This window comes from Lepidochelys kempii, chromosome 11 (assembly GCF_965140265.1).
Source record: "Lepidochelys kempii isolate rLepKem1 chromosome 11, rLepKem1.hap2, whole genome shotgun sequence".
NCBI lineage: Eukaryota > Metazoa > Chordata > Testudines > Cheloniidae > Lepidochelys > Lepidochelys kempii.
In genome coordinates, this window is record NC_133266.1 from 63040696 (window position 1) to 63054698 (window position 14003).

Below are 14003 nucleotides of genomic sequence, written 5' to 3' on the forward strand. Positions count from 1 at the left end.
GGGTGTCTACAGCAGAGCCAACCCTCCCCCCAGATCTCTTGAGTCCTAGTCCTATGTCTCAACTCATCCTTTCTTCCTGTTCTAGTGTAAGAGGAACCAAAGCTTAGTTCATCTGAGAACTAATGAATCATCCCAGAGAGAAGGAATTCAAATCAGAGTATAAGCATCAGCCCCTATGTTTGGAACCATAGTTCTTTTTATCAGAAGAAGAGATCCTGTTTCCAGTCCTCCTGGCCAACAGGATCTATGACCCCACCCCTGACAAAACCTGGGAGAATGGGAAGGGCTTGACACCCAAACTCTGCTAATTGCAGAATTCCCCTGGAAGCGTGAGGCCATAAGCATGGAGACCCTGTGCCTCAGCCCATCCTCCAGGCTCCCCATCTCTGACAGCAGGGGTCCACTTTAGTCACATTTCCAAAGTCTTCCATTCCAGAGGCTATCCCTTGGGGTCTTCCTTTAAGGGGATGAGGGGCCTTGTAGAAAAAGGAATGCAGCCCCAGGCTGTTCCCTGACTCTTTCCCCACTAGTGGATCCTGCACCCTGGGAAGTTCTTCCTAAGGCCCAAAGAAGGAAGGGGTGGTTGTCATGGGGCAGCGGATGCCTCCTTCCAATGGAGGTGCACATCTGCTAGTGGATGATCCCCTCTGCACACAGCTCACCTAGTCCTTTGTCTTCACAGGATCAGGCAGATCCTTCCGAACCCCTTCCCTCCACTGGGGGTAACATGCTGTGGATCAAAGGCACCTCCTGGCCTTTTATTGTTTGAAACACACTTTTCACAGCCTCTACAGCTCTCATTCGATATTCCAAGAGTGCCAGAGCTGGTGAATACCTCACCATAACAGTGCACGTGAACCCAGCGTTCTTTACAGCATAGGACAGGCAGGGAGGATTCATGCCGGCTCAGGCTTCCCCCTCTGAACAGGCTCCTAAGTCATAGGAATGGATACCAAGGAAGGGGGTTCAAATGAGAGCCACAGCGACACACTAGCGGGCCATTTACAGAATCCGTCTGAGCTACCAGGCAGTTGAAAGACACCCTGGGCCTGATTTTTAAACATTCTGAGCCCCTACCACATCTATTGTCGGTGCAATAACAATATCATGGTAACTGGTGGTCCAGATCCTGCATTCCTTGCTCAGGCAAAATTCCCATTGATCTGAGGGGAGTTTTGCCTGACCAAAAGATCAGGCCTGAAGGAACTGCAACATTAGTTAACAAGAATTAGGGACCAAAGATTACACCCCCACATAAAAATGTACATGAAAAAAACCTGAACACACAGTACCTTCAGATTCCATCTTAAATTTCAAACACACAAGCCTTCCCATGTTTACAGTTCAAGCTATGTTCTCCCCCCCTTGAAATCCACACATATAAATACATTTTTAATCGCCTCCTACCAAAAATCTGTTCATTTTGCACTTACAGGTTGGGCTGTCTAATGACTGTCCTATTTTAACTTCCAACGGTAATTAAGAGAAGCACAGATACGAAACTTCCTCTCACTTCTGTTGTGGGGGAGGAGGAGGGGAGATCAGTTGAGTGCATGCAAGTGTTTAGCAACCAGCCTGAGCCGTCACTGCAATTAGTGATGCACATTTCATAATCGGAAACACTAGCAGTTGCATGCAACTGTCCCTACTATACACTTCATCAAGCAGTCACAAAACACTAGGCCAAACTAGGGACAAAAGGAAGAAGGTTGTGTCAACAATTTCAGGTAGCTTTAGGGTAACACTATCAACAGCCCAGATGTGTCTTTATAGTATAGAAGGAGATATCACTCACAAGGAGTTTTTAAACTGGCACCCACTAACTTCTCTACCACCAGTGTTATAAGAATGTTAAACAAGAAACAACTTTTGCTGACAATGTGATAAAGAATCTTGCTCTTCACCCTCACAACCATACTGTTGCCCTCTGCCCTCTTAAATGATACTAGAATAATCTTCCAAAACACAGCTGCACTGCTGGTGGAAGAGGTAATATTCTGGATCGTTACTGTAGTATTTATATCGCACCGGGTTTTCATTTGAAGATGTTAGAATGATCAATTCAAGAGCTTTCATTTAAAATTAAGGCTGCTACTTTACATTCTTGGGGGGCTCCATGGAATGGATTACTGCCCAGGAAGAGGAGAGGAAAAGACAGACTTTACTAGTTAGCTGTCTCCCAAAAGCAAGGTCTCCAGATTACCACTTTTAAAGGGAAACAAATGGAAAACACACACACACACAAGCTTTTTAACCTAAGATTATGACTGAAAGAGATTAGGAAGAAAAAACACCTCCCTTTTTCAGTTGGTTTACTTTGTACATTTTTACACCTTGTGCATCACTCAGTTTCACTGTTCCCTGTGTCAGCCAGGTTTCCCCCAGTTGCTTGCATGGAGACTTCACACAGCAACAGGGGAGGAAAAACATTATAAAAATAGGATGTACTATAAAACAACAAGAATTGGCCAGGGGACTGAGGGGAGGAGGTAGCACGTGAAAAAGGTTTTAGCTCCTTTCCTAAAAATTGGCTAGATTTTTTAAGTGATTGTGTTCCTTTAAAATGTAGCTCTCACAAGAGGATTGCTTTGATACACTATTGCAGAAAGTGAAATGCTTCCCTTCCTTGTATGAAGTCAGGCAGCAGTAGACAAAGTATCACATACAGTATCTGCCTTAGGCATGCTGGCTATGTCAACAGATTATCTCACATTGAACTGTCTAGACTGTTATTAATATGCAACTGATTCAACAGCAAGGACAATGCAGAATTAAATGGGGATTCTAAAATGAAATCATATTAACCTCTTCAGTTTAATTTAGCATGTTAAAAGTCTAAAGGAAACCAGATGTGACCATCACCGAGGTGCAGACTGAATATTAACAACAAAAAAGTGTTTCCCCCTTTGGAGTATTAAGCAAAGTTGGACTGTCCAGTTGCGAATGAAGTCTGAAAATGTTTGCCCTGTGGCTGCCAGTAAGCCTTTCATAAAAGAAAGCTGAAGCCAAAATAATTTTACTAGGTAAATCTCCCAAGTATCCAAGCACAGCCAAGTAGGTAGCAGTGCCACAGATTGTCCTGGAGTCCTATCATCCACCCAGAAACAAAAACAAAAAATCCTACTGCCCACTTACTAGAGAACTAACACACACTAGCCTTGTGCTGGCAAATACTGCACTGGATCAGTGCAAAATGAAATCCAGCCCTCATTAGTCTTAACCTGCTTCTGTCCTGGGGTATGTAAGTTACATTAGCACCACATGCCATTCTGCCCACACCTGACCATTCATATAGACTTGTCGATTTTTTTAAGAGACACTAATTTACAGAATGTTGACAATCTGACTAACCTGTAATCATATCAAGCAATACAGTAGCTTAGCTCTTCTCCTGCTATAAGGAGGAGTCCCCTGTTTTTTCCTCCAGTAGATAGTTATTTAGGGTCGGTTTGCATTTGGGCTGGTCATGACTTTTACACATCTTGCCCATTTCTCTACAAACTACTCTTCCCCTTGATATTATTTAGGCATGTCACCCATCACTTTTAATGTATCCATAATACCAGATTGCCACCTTCAGAAGTACTCCAGTTCCTTCTGCATATTAACCCTATAGTGTCTCAATGCACCCTGGTGGCTGAAACCAGCCTGAAGTGTTATTGTCTTAAGCCAGTTTAAGATACAAAAACAAGTTTCATCTGTCCAGAACAATTGAAAAAGAAGTCATCTTTCTTACTCCAGATTTCACTGACTGTATTTTGCTATTGATACCATTTCCACCCCCAGCGCATCTCTAAATTAAGGTAGGATTTTTATTGACACATACTAATTACCTGAAAAAAAGAATGATCTATTCAGCTTCCACCAGCTGCCAGTTGTCAACACTGGCTGGAACAAGTGAGCAAAGAACAAAAAAAAATCACTAAGCTTTACAAATAATCATAAAAAACAAAACCCAAAGAATTTCACCGGATCTGAGATACTGCCTGGTGTGTTTATATGACTGAATGCAGACAGCTTTGAATGGACGGCTCTGTCTCTTATTGCAAAAAAAAAAAAAAAAAAAAAAAATTAAGGTGTTAGCCCCGCACAGAAAAAAACCTCCAAATTAAGTATTAAAGAAAAATAAAATAAAATCAGAAATGCAGCCTCGACGCACCGACTGTCTGCACTTAAAAGATTTACAGGAGTAATTTAAATGGTTCACCTGCTGCCAGTTTTCCTCCAAGGATGGCAAAGCTGAGAAGTAGCCGGTGTCGTGGACAAGCTGTAGTTCCTGGAATATACTATAACTAGCCAACACATCCATGCTGCTGCTGAGCAAAACCCTTTTGTTTTGTTTTGTGTTTGTTTGTTTGTGGTGGGGTTTTGTTTGTGATCATAAAAAACAACAATAGATCCAATGTCCCTTTTTTTGTTTTGTTTTGTTTCTGTCACACTGTAAAAAAAAATCAATTCAGGAAAGAGAGGGGAGGAAAAAAAAAACCCCAGTGAGAATGGCTAGATGCACCCAATATGTACAGTGCAAACAGCAGCCAGCAAAAGCGGGGGGACTCTTCCACTTGTAGTAAATGCAAGTCCCTTCCAGGGGTCTAATCACTCCACTTCTTGGACCAGGAAGGGGGAATGCAAACTCCCTGACACGAAACTGCCATCTATTTCTGCATTGCTGCTCGCTGCTCAATGCAATCTTTGCTCTTTATTTTTGGGAGGTTGCATTTTTTTTCTCGCGATCGCTTTTTTTCTCAGCCCCCATTGCCCCCCCCTTTCAAAGCCAATCCCCCCCCCTCAATCCTGCAAGCTCAGAGCCCCCCCCCCTTCTCTTCGTCCCCCTCCCCTCCCATCTTTCCTCCGCGCAGCCGTCAGCTCTTGAAGGAAGCTGTCCATTAAGACAACGCGTGACCATGTAAGGCGAAGAGGGGGTGGTGGGGGGAGCCCATGAAGTCACTGAAGCCCAATGAAGGCCAAAGAGAAGGGGCCGGAGGCGGAGCCTGGCACGGAAGGGCCCTGCGGATTGGATGGGGGTTGATCTCCCCGCTGCCTTACAAGGCAGTGTAAGGCGAGCTATTTTTAGAGGGCTATATAAGGGGCGCACGGCTGCGCGCGCCTGCCCGGGGACCGGAGAGGGGGTGGCGCAGGGCCGCGCGCCCTGGCTCTGGGAGGTTTGCAAAGCGAGCCCCGCACGCACGCTGCGGGCAGTCCGTAAAGCGACGCGGCGGGTCGGAGCTCTCCCGGGGCCCGGCTCCCCAGCGAGCGGGGCAAGCAGCGTGGACACACAAGGACCCACAACAGAGGCGTGACCCCCCACCCCCTCGCTCCCCGTCCCACAAAGGGGCTGTGCAATCCGCAGCCTAGCGTGGCATCTTAATGGCAAACCCACAAAGGTTTCGGGGAGAAGGGCTTGCTCGTTAGTGACCATTGTAAGCAGAAAAACGCTGCCCTTTAGGGCACAAGGCGCAGCCGGGAGGCGAGGGCAAAACTCCCTGCGCCGAGGGAAATAGGAGCTGGTTTCTTTTAGTCAGATGTCTTGTTCCGCCCCCGGGGGGGGGGGCTATCAGCACTTCTCTGGATCGTGCCACCGGGGGGCTTTTCCCGGGGCAAGGGGAGAACATGGTGCAGAGAGGGAAAGAGAGACATTCAGTGTAATCAGAGAAGAAAAGCAGGCGGTTAAATGCAGGCTCTCCGATTAAGCCTGTTCTGTAGATCTAGGCTGCAGTTTCCACAGTATGCATCCCATGAAGTGAGCTGTAGCTCACGAAAGCTTATGCTCAAATAAATTGGTTAGTCTCTAAGGTGCCACTAGTACTCCTTTTCTTTTTGCGAATACAGACTAACACGGCTGTTACTCTGAAACCTGCAGATCTAGCTACATCTGCGGTGCTGCTCACCAGCTGGCTAACTCCGCGCTGCCTGGGGGAGCCGGGGAGCGCCCCTGCGCGTCTCCTTCCCCTGTTGATCGCTGAAGGGGGAGGATCTGTCAAAAAATTCCCAGTCAACCGTTGATTGAGCGAGGGCGCATCAAACCGATGTGTAAATTGTAAGGGGTGAGAGGGGAAGACTAAACAGCGTTACAGCCGGTGTGTGAAATCTGTTGGAATACGAAGGACTTGGGAGTGAGTTTTTGACACGTGCCCAGGGCCTGTGTATGTTGTGAGTATCTAGCCCAGACAAGGATAAGGCAGCCTCTTGAGAAGGAAGGAGTGCTGAATGTTAATAAGGCTGGAATCCCTCCATAAATGTACATGTATTTATTAGAGATTCATCAAAGCATTTAACCAGGCTTAGCTGTTACCTGATCTCACTTGCATACTAGTTTGGGTTAGCCAGTGAGCTATTTGACCGTAAATGGTTAGTGTGATGGCAGCTTCCCCAAATTGCTCTTGGAGCTGGGCAGAGTTGCATTTCTGCTTTTGGAATGATTGCAGAAGTGTGACTGTGCTAATTTAAAGATGATGGTTTTTTTCCAGTAATAGAAGAAATATGTTCTCTTTGTCTCTCTTAAATTTCAAAGGGCCCGTGAGTCCTATCAGATGCACAGCCAGGGCCATATCCCACCATCAGTCAGCAGGCAGAGCTCCCTCCAGTGCTCTTTTGTGAGGGACCCTTGAGTTGGGAGTTGGAATGGTTCTCAACATAAACAGATTTTGCCACAGATGCTGCCCTGTGCTCTCAGGCCATCTGGTTTTGCAACAGTTGCATCACCACTTTTCTGCCCCTACATGAATAAGATGAACACATTTAGCCACCATCTAGCTCTGCAACCCAACACCAGTTCCTGGGCCAGATTATCAGGTGATGTAAATTAGAATAGCTGCATGGACTTTAGTGGAGCTGTGCTGATTTACACCAACTGAGGATCTGGCCCCTTAAGTGTAACTCACAGTAATGTTCAGGTATAAAGTAAGCTGTCTGGCAGTAATTAATTTTGCATGTGTTTTGTCTCCATCAGGGCCAAATTATGGGGAATGCTGTTTTCTAGCATTGACTTCACATGAAATGCAATAATTCTGTAGCTGAAATTTATGTTTGGAGGAGATGTAACTGTGGGTTCTATAAATAATAACCAGGAGCAATGGCGGGCTTGGGGGACTGTATACAAATAAATGTCTTTGGCACTGCAAAAGTACACATTGCTTTTAGATTGTGGGTTCGTTTTGAAAAATAGTTGGATGGTTTGTGGAGTTGATCAAAGCGTGCTCAGTCTTTCACCTCTGCAGCCTGCACAGTTCATTGGTGATGGTGAGTTACTGTTTGATGATAGTTTGATAGTTCAAAGGCCTGTGTGGGAAAAGAAGCATTGCCTTTCTCTCTCCATTCACTAGCCCATTGTAAAAGAACCACCCCAGTTGGCAGAGGAGAGGAAAAGCTTTGCACTGGCTGTATCTGTGCTGGAGGTGTTCTGAGGATAGAAGTCATCAGTTTCTAGGGTTTCTTTGGTCTCCCAGAGTAGTGACAGATTTTCTGAGCACATAGAATGACATGTCAGGTAAAGATCCTAATGAAAGGACAAGAAAAGAAAGAATCCCAAACCAAGAGGGTCAAATATGATAGGAAACAAGACAAGGCAATTGTTCCACAGCTACTGTACCAAGAAAAACCTGTTTTAGAAAAAGCTTTCAGTGAGCATTCGTCCTTCGTGGATCATCTTTGGAAAACAATTTCAGAGCAAGAAACTTGTAATGAAGCTGTACGTGGCCTGTTTAAGGGTACAGATGATGAAGATTACTGAATTTGCAGAATTTGGACTATTCAAGTCTCCATTTCTATCTACTGGTTTAAGAGTTTCCAGGGCTGAAAAAGCACTTTACACTCTAGCCTTCAATCAGGTGTGGCTTTTTAATAATTGTGCGTATCTACAGTTTTAATAAAAAGCAAGGTGCTCAGCAGTTGGACCCCCCAGAGCTAAGGACTTCCTCTTTCACAATGACTAACCTGTGGTTTTGTTTCAGCACTTTCCATTTCTAAAAGGAAGGGAGGATCTTTTCTGTATTCCAGGCCTCCATTTAGACCAGTTTCAGTTCTCACCTACACCCATGCCCATCTGGAGTAATACCATTGATTTCAGAAAGGGACGATTTCCATTCTGACTTAACTCCATTGCAAATTTGCACTGGGGTACTCCAGATTTATACTGGTGTAAGTGAGAGCAGAATTTGGCCTTTACGGCTTGGGGATAAATTGCTCTAAGCTCCAGGCTGTCAATCCCTACTGACAGATGACCTTATAGGAGTCTTCTGTGATATGGTAATGATCAATTTCACTTTCTTGCCCTACCTTTCGTCAGGGATTTCTGCTTTGGATCGTCATTATTTGTTTTGATTTTATTTCTTTCAAACTTCTCTGGCTAACGCCGTGCATGGAGAAATGACTGTATCTCCATTCTCCTGGAAAAGGCTGCTCTCAAGTAGGGCACTACACTGCTGGACACCAGCTGAGAATCTAGCATGCAGTCTTTTGTCAGGCTGTATGGTTACTAAAGGCCAGACTTTGCCATCAGATACAGGTATGCAGCTTCTGTTAGTTTCAGAAGGACTGCATGCTTGTCACTGAAGGCAGAATTTGGCCTTAAGCCTTGATGTGAAGATCTGCGCTAAGATTCTGGCCACCTGCCTGGAAATGATTCAAAGGGCATCACTCCACGGTTTCCAGGAAGGTGTTTAATTTTTATTGTCTGCAGCATTGTGGATATTCTGTTTAGACGTTGGTTCAGAAAGCTTTCTCTTAAAGCTGGATGGGGGTTATCCTTTGACAGTGTTGGAAATGTCTGAACCAGGAACTAACGCTACTCCATTTAGCCTGCACAACCTTCCCTGTGTAAAATGCACCAGCAAAGGACTGACTCGGGAGCAGTGAAGGAAGGAGTCATTTCCTGCTCCACCCTAGCTTCAGGGGTGGTAATCTGCTACTGGCCACTACCATTAAGAAAGTGCAGCTGCTCCTCCCATGATCCAGCCATACTTCCCAGCACTCTGAGTGACACCTAACTCTAACAGACTAGTTTTCATCAGTAGATCACAAAGTGCTCAACAAAGGAGGCAGTATTCAGATGGAGAAACTGAGGCACAGAGAGGGGAACATGACTTGCCCAAGGTCATCCAGCTGTCTAGTAGCAGAGCTGGGAAAGATCCCAGGTCTCCTGAGTCTTAGCCCAGTGTTTTATGCACTAGGCTTCACTGCCTCCACCAAGCCTTGCTTGTGGGTGTGGAATTAGTGGGCTCACAGGCCCAGAGCCCCAAAGGTATTTAGGTGCCTAACTCCCATAGGAGTAAGGCACCTAAATACCTTTGGGGCTCTGGGCCACAGTGCCTCCATACCCTTATGGAGACCCAAGGTCCAGGGGGCTGCTCAAGAGTTTAGGGCACATCCCGTGACCCCTTGCGCCCCTGCCCAGCTGCGTTGTCTGATCCTCAGCGAACCGGATGACCGCTTTGGCAATGGGAGCGGTTTGCGCCGTTGATTTTGATGGGAAAGTCATTGTAGTTTATGCTGCCCGTACATTTTCAATATCCCACAGACTTCTATATTGAAAACTGTGTCAGGGGGAAAACAGAAGGTAGGGACAGCTGGGCATGCAACAGCCAAGGGTTTGCATTTTTGGCACCCAAAAGCAACGGTGGCTTTTAGTCCTGGGGGGGGCGTGTGTTTCCTTGGTGCCTCTGGTTTTTTGGGTAAGGACAGAGGGCGACTTGAAGGCCTCATCTCCCATTCCGGCACCTCAGGCAGCAAGTACTGGCCCCACCCCAGCCTCTGACACTATAACAAGAATGGGCTGCCTCTTACTATTTGTACCATAATAAGAATCCCGCGCTCTTACAGAGCACTTTTCGTCAGTCTAGCTTGAAGCGCTTTACAAAGAAGGCCAGTATCATTATTCCCATTTTACACATGGGGAAACTGAGCCACAGTGAGGGGATGTGACTAGCCTAAGATCGCCCAGGAAACCAGTGGTAGATTTGGACATTGAATCCAGCCCCTGAGTCCCTGCCCAGTGCCCTATTCACTGGTCCTCAGAGGTATTTAGGTGCCTTACTTCCATTGATTTCAGTGGGAGTTGGGCACCTCAATACTTGTGAGGATCTGGGTCTAAGCCATGGTGCCTCCTCAACAGTGCCCTGAGCTTGGCAAGCTTGGCTTGCTCCTGTAACACAAATAATAATAATTCTTATTTCTGTAGCTCTGTTCAGGCTCCTGGTGTTTTATTCAGGCTGATCTTTCATGCACATTGGAGCCTGGCATTGCTGAGCCCTGGAGCAGCGCTGGGGTATGTTTCAGTTGGATGTTATGAAATTCCAGTTTCTGAGGCTCGTTGACATTTGCACCTATGTTGTATTACTCTGGATGAGCAAGGATGCAGTGTGATTTGGTTCATGAAGATAAAGAACCGGGATGTTATGTTGAGGACTGTGGTGTAAGCTCCTGGATGGGTATATTGGTTTTGTTACCAGTTTAGGTTTCAATTCAGGGTTTCTTAGAGATCTAATCATTACATTGGGATGGCCCTTTTGAATCCTGGCTGCTCTCACTTAGCTGTGCATCATTCCTAAGAAATAAACTGAATTCTGTGCATTTACACTGTGTGAGTTTTCATGATGAGATTTTAAAGCCTGAGATCTTGTCTGCTCTACGTGGCCAGAAATGATCCCATGGCACTTTTCACACAAGTAAGAGTTTGCCCAGGTGTCTTGGCCAAAATTTGCCCTTCCTCCACATATGCAGGGCTGCTGTCTGCATCATTAATCTTCTCCAATGCCCCCCTCCATCCCAGAAGTGGCTGCAATTCAGAGATGCTCTATGTATATTGGCCCTGATACTGCGAAGGGACCCACAAGTGCTTATTGCCTGAAGTCAGTGAGTCTTCGCATGGGTCTGCATGTGTGGACGCCTTTCCAGGACTGAGGGCCATTGGGGGCCCATTAGGATAAAAAGCACTCTGCATACACTATGAGCTTGATTCTCCGCTGGTGCAGTCATTTCTTGTTGTGCAAAGCGGGTGTAAAATGCTGTCATCAGTCAGTGCGAGTGGAGAATTCTGATCTGGCAGCTGTTTACAGGATCTTTGCACAGTAAAGTGTCTGCCCAAGGTGCAGGGGAGAGGATCAGACCCTGGGAAGGCATTGCTGTTTTGATTAAGTGCTATCTGATTCCAGCGCGGGTGTGTTCCACGTCTCTAAATCTCATCTGAACAGCTGCAGTTTTTACCAAAATCCTAATAAACAGTAAAGAGCCATAAAAGAGACAATTTCCTTTCCCAGAACCAAGCAGTTTTCTTCAGGCCCTTGAAGTCCCTAATTTCCTCTAAGTTTTGATAGCTTTCCCCTTCTTGTCAGAAGGCCTTTATTGATGGACTTTATAGTTCCCACCCCTTAGCATTTCGGTGAATGGGAGGGTAGTTTGGTATGTCAAGTTTCCTAACACGTTCTCTTAAAATGCGTGGTGATTTGAATGACTGCACAGCTGAGCTAGACCAGACCAAGAGGGAGTTAGCAATGTTGAGTGCTGGGATAGAATTCACGCTCTTCTTTTCTGACCCTTGTCTTTGGGGCAGATGGTAGGGTGGAGGCAGAGGGGGCACTGCAAGAAATCTGGTTTTCTACGGCAGGGAAATCCTTGTTGGCCCATAATTTTTAACCTTCTGCTTTTTAATTGAAGGTATTTCTCCAGGATAGCTCTTTAAATACCATTGTGCCCTCTTCAGATGGCCCTGTCCCCATTCAGATTGGTGGAAGGTGAGATTGTATGACAGAGGAATCTGATTGGGCCCTCGTTCTGTGTCCGAAAGGGCCCCTGAACTTTCCAACGTCCACAGGGAATGTGGGGCTTCCTTTGGACAGTTCCTCTGAAGAACAAAGCGTGCAGGCTGGACGTATGTCTCTGAGTGCGTGTGTCGTCTCGCTTGTTTGTAACCCAGAAGGGCCAGTCTCGCAGTCCTGACTGGGGAGCATCTCAAATGAACATCAGTGGGAATTTTGCCTAATCAGAGGAAAATTAGGAAACAGTTGGGCCCACTGGATGGAGCCGTGGCGTAGGAATCAGGAGACCTGGGTTCTATCCCTAGTGCTGACCTGCTGTGTGAGCTTGGGCAGGTCTCTGTTTTCCTTCCTGCCCTTTGTCTTGTCTTTGTAGGTTGAAATCTCTTTGGAGCAGAGACTGTCTCTTACTATGTGTTTGTACTGTGCCTAGCACCAGGTGTTTGGGTGTTACTATTAATAATAATAATAATAATAATTAATAGTATAGACTGCTGGATTGGGCTCATCATGGGGCACGCACACATGAATTCATCCAGAATATGTCGTATCTGGGCAGTTCCAAGGGGTGCAGTTAGCATTGTTCTCTATGCACAACTTTGTAGGGAGTCGCACTGTAGAACGGCTACCCTTTTCTAGGATTTTCCAGGCTGGTGGTTCTTGAGGGTGCCTCACTGCTGCTTCACAGGTGGGCAGCCGTGGTGGCTGATAGTGTCTTCATCTCGTGTGCAGCTTGCCAGCAGACTGTGATCTTTTGCAGCATGACTTTGCCACTTTCAGATTGGGGAACTGGAACATGCTTTCCTTGGGGTGGCCCTCACGGAACCTCTAACAGCTGAACGCAGTGAGTTGGGTTGCTGTGAGCACACACAACACCTGTGTTCTTTGTTCTTCGCTGGCTACCGGTTCTGTTCCTGATGCAATTAAAGGTGCAGGTGACAATCCTTAAAACCCTCTTGTCTGGGATCTGGTTACTAAAAGGATTGTTCCTCCATGATCCGCCGTCACAGTGGAAGTCCAGAGAGATGCATGTGATACTAGAATTTCGAGGATGGTAGAAGCAGGATATTCGCAGCTGAAAGATCCCACCTTTGGAGCTCACGTCCCCTGGTAGAGCCCCAGGCTGTTAGTTTAATCAGGCTTTTGACTAACTGTGCTTTTGTTATCAATTCGGGGTGGGAGGGTTGCTTTGCTTGCTTTAGTGGAAAAATTTCAGACAGTTTTAACTATGAGCAGGACACTTTGTAAATGAATTGTCCTCTCCCATGGGATTTAGGACTGCATTCCTATTGGCCACTCGCTTTCCTCACTTTCACTGCCTCTCTACCAGCTTTACCCCCTGCCATCCACTGCCACTGGGCTTTTGCATGAGATCCCTTTCATGTCTGAGCTAGTTGCTATGGCTACTGGCAGCCTGCTACCTTCTGGGTCTCTGGGAGCCATAAGTGAAGGTGTTTTTGCAGCATGGAGGTGAACTGTTGCCTCTTCTTTGTATGGCGCATCCAGCCTCACTCAATCAACACACACCGCCGTTGTTTCACCTTGCAAAGGGGCCTGGATTTGATGGGATGAGAGGCTGCAGTTTCTTCTTTCCTCTTTGAAAACAGCTTTTTCCTTTGTATAGCTTTTTACTACAGAGGGGAGGCTTTGGTTCTAGGAGTTTGCTTGCTTTGCATGTATTTGTGTGCGTGCGTGTGTTCTCCATATACCTTTCGTTGCCCCTTCTGTTTAATCTCTGGAATTGTTCTGCGGATATGGAGACTTTCATCTCCTATTCTCCGGGGTTCTTTTCTTGAGGGTATGTTTTGTATCCTTGCTTCAGTCTTTGCTAAATTGCCGGAGCGATACCTCTTTAAAAGGATTAGTGCGCACCCTGGGGCACAACCTTTTGGTGGAAAACAAACGGGTTCCACTTTGCATAAGCTCCTCTTTGCCAGCCCCTGATTTCCCTAACCGAATGTACATGTTCTGACCCAGTGCCTAGGTAGCTGTTTTGCCTTTGCTCTCCCAGGGAGAAAAGGGCCTGCTCGGCTGTGCTGAACAAAGGCGGAGATAGGAGAGGGAGAGAGACAGTGAGGTTGAAATCTTGGTGTGTTGACCCTCTGTTCTACTTTGCTGAGAGATCGGGTCCCAACTGGAGACTTGTCAACAAACAAAGGCTGAGAGTCTGTCCTCCCCTTCCAGCAGGTGCTGCCCAGAGGGCACAGCCCAAGGCAAAGAAGGTGAAAGGTAGCTTTCAGTCACCTTTGTGCCCTG

At 46.4% G+C, this 14003-nt stretch overlaps 1 protein-coding gene across 3 annotated transcripts in view; it reads right to left on the reverse strand.

Moving 5' to 3' along the window:
• The window catches only part of KLF7 (KLF transcription factor 7), a 66958-nt gene extending 62215 nt beyond the window's left edge, over nucleotides 1-4743 (reverse strand). For all 3 annotated transcript variants that reach the window (XM_073306620.1, XM_073306618.1, XM_073306617.1), the window contains exon 1: nucleotides 4208-4743. In XM_073306620.1, coding sequence (XP_073162721.1) covers nucleotides 4208-4309 — 102 coding nt within the window. In that variant the 5' untranslated portion in view covers nucleotides 4310-4743. The remainder of the gene's footprint in view (nucleotides 1-4207) is intronic.
• Nucleotides 4744-14003: the final 9260 nt, after the last annotated feature.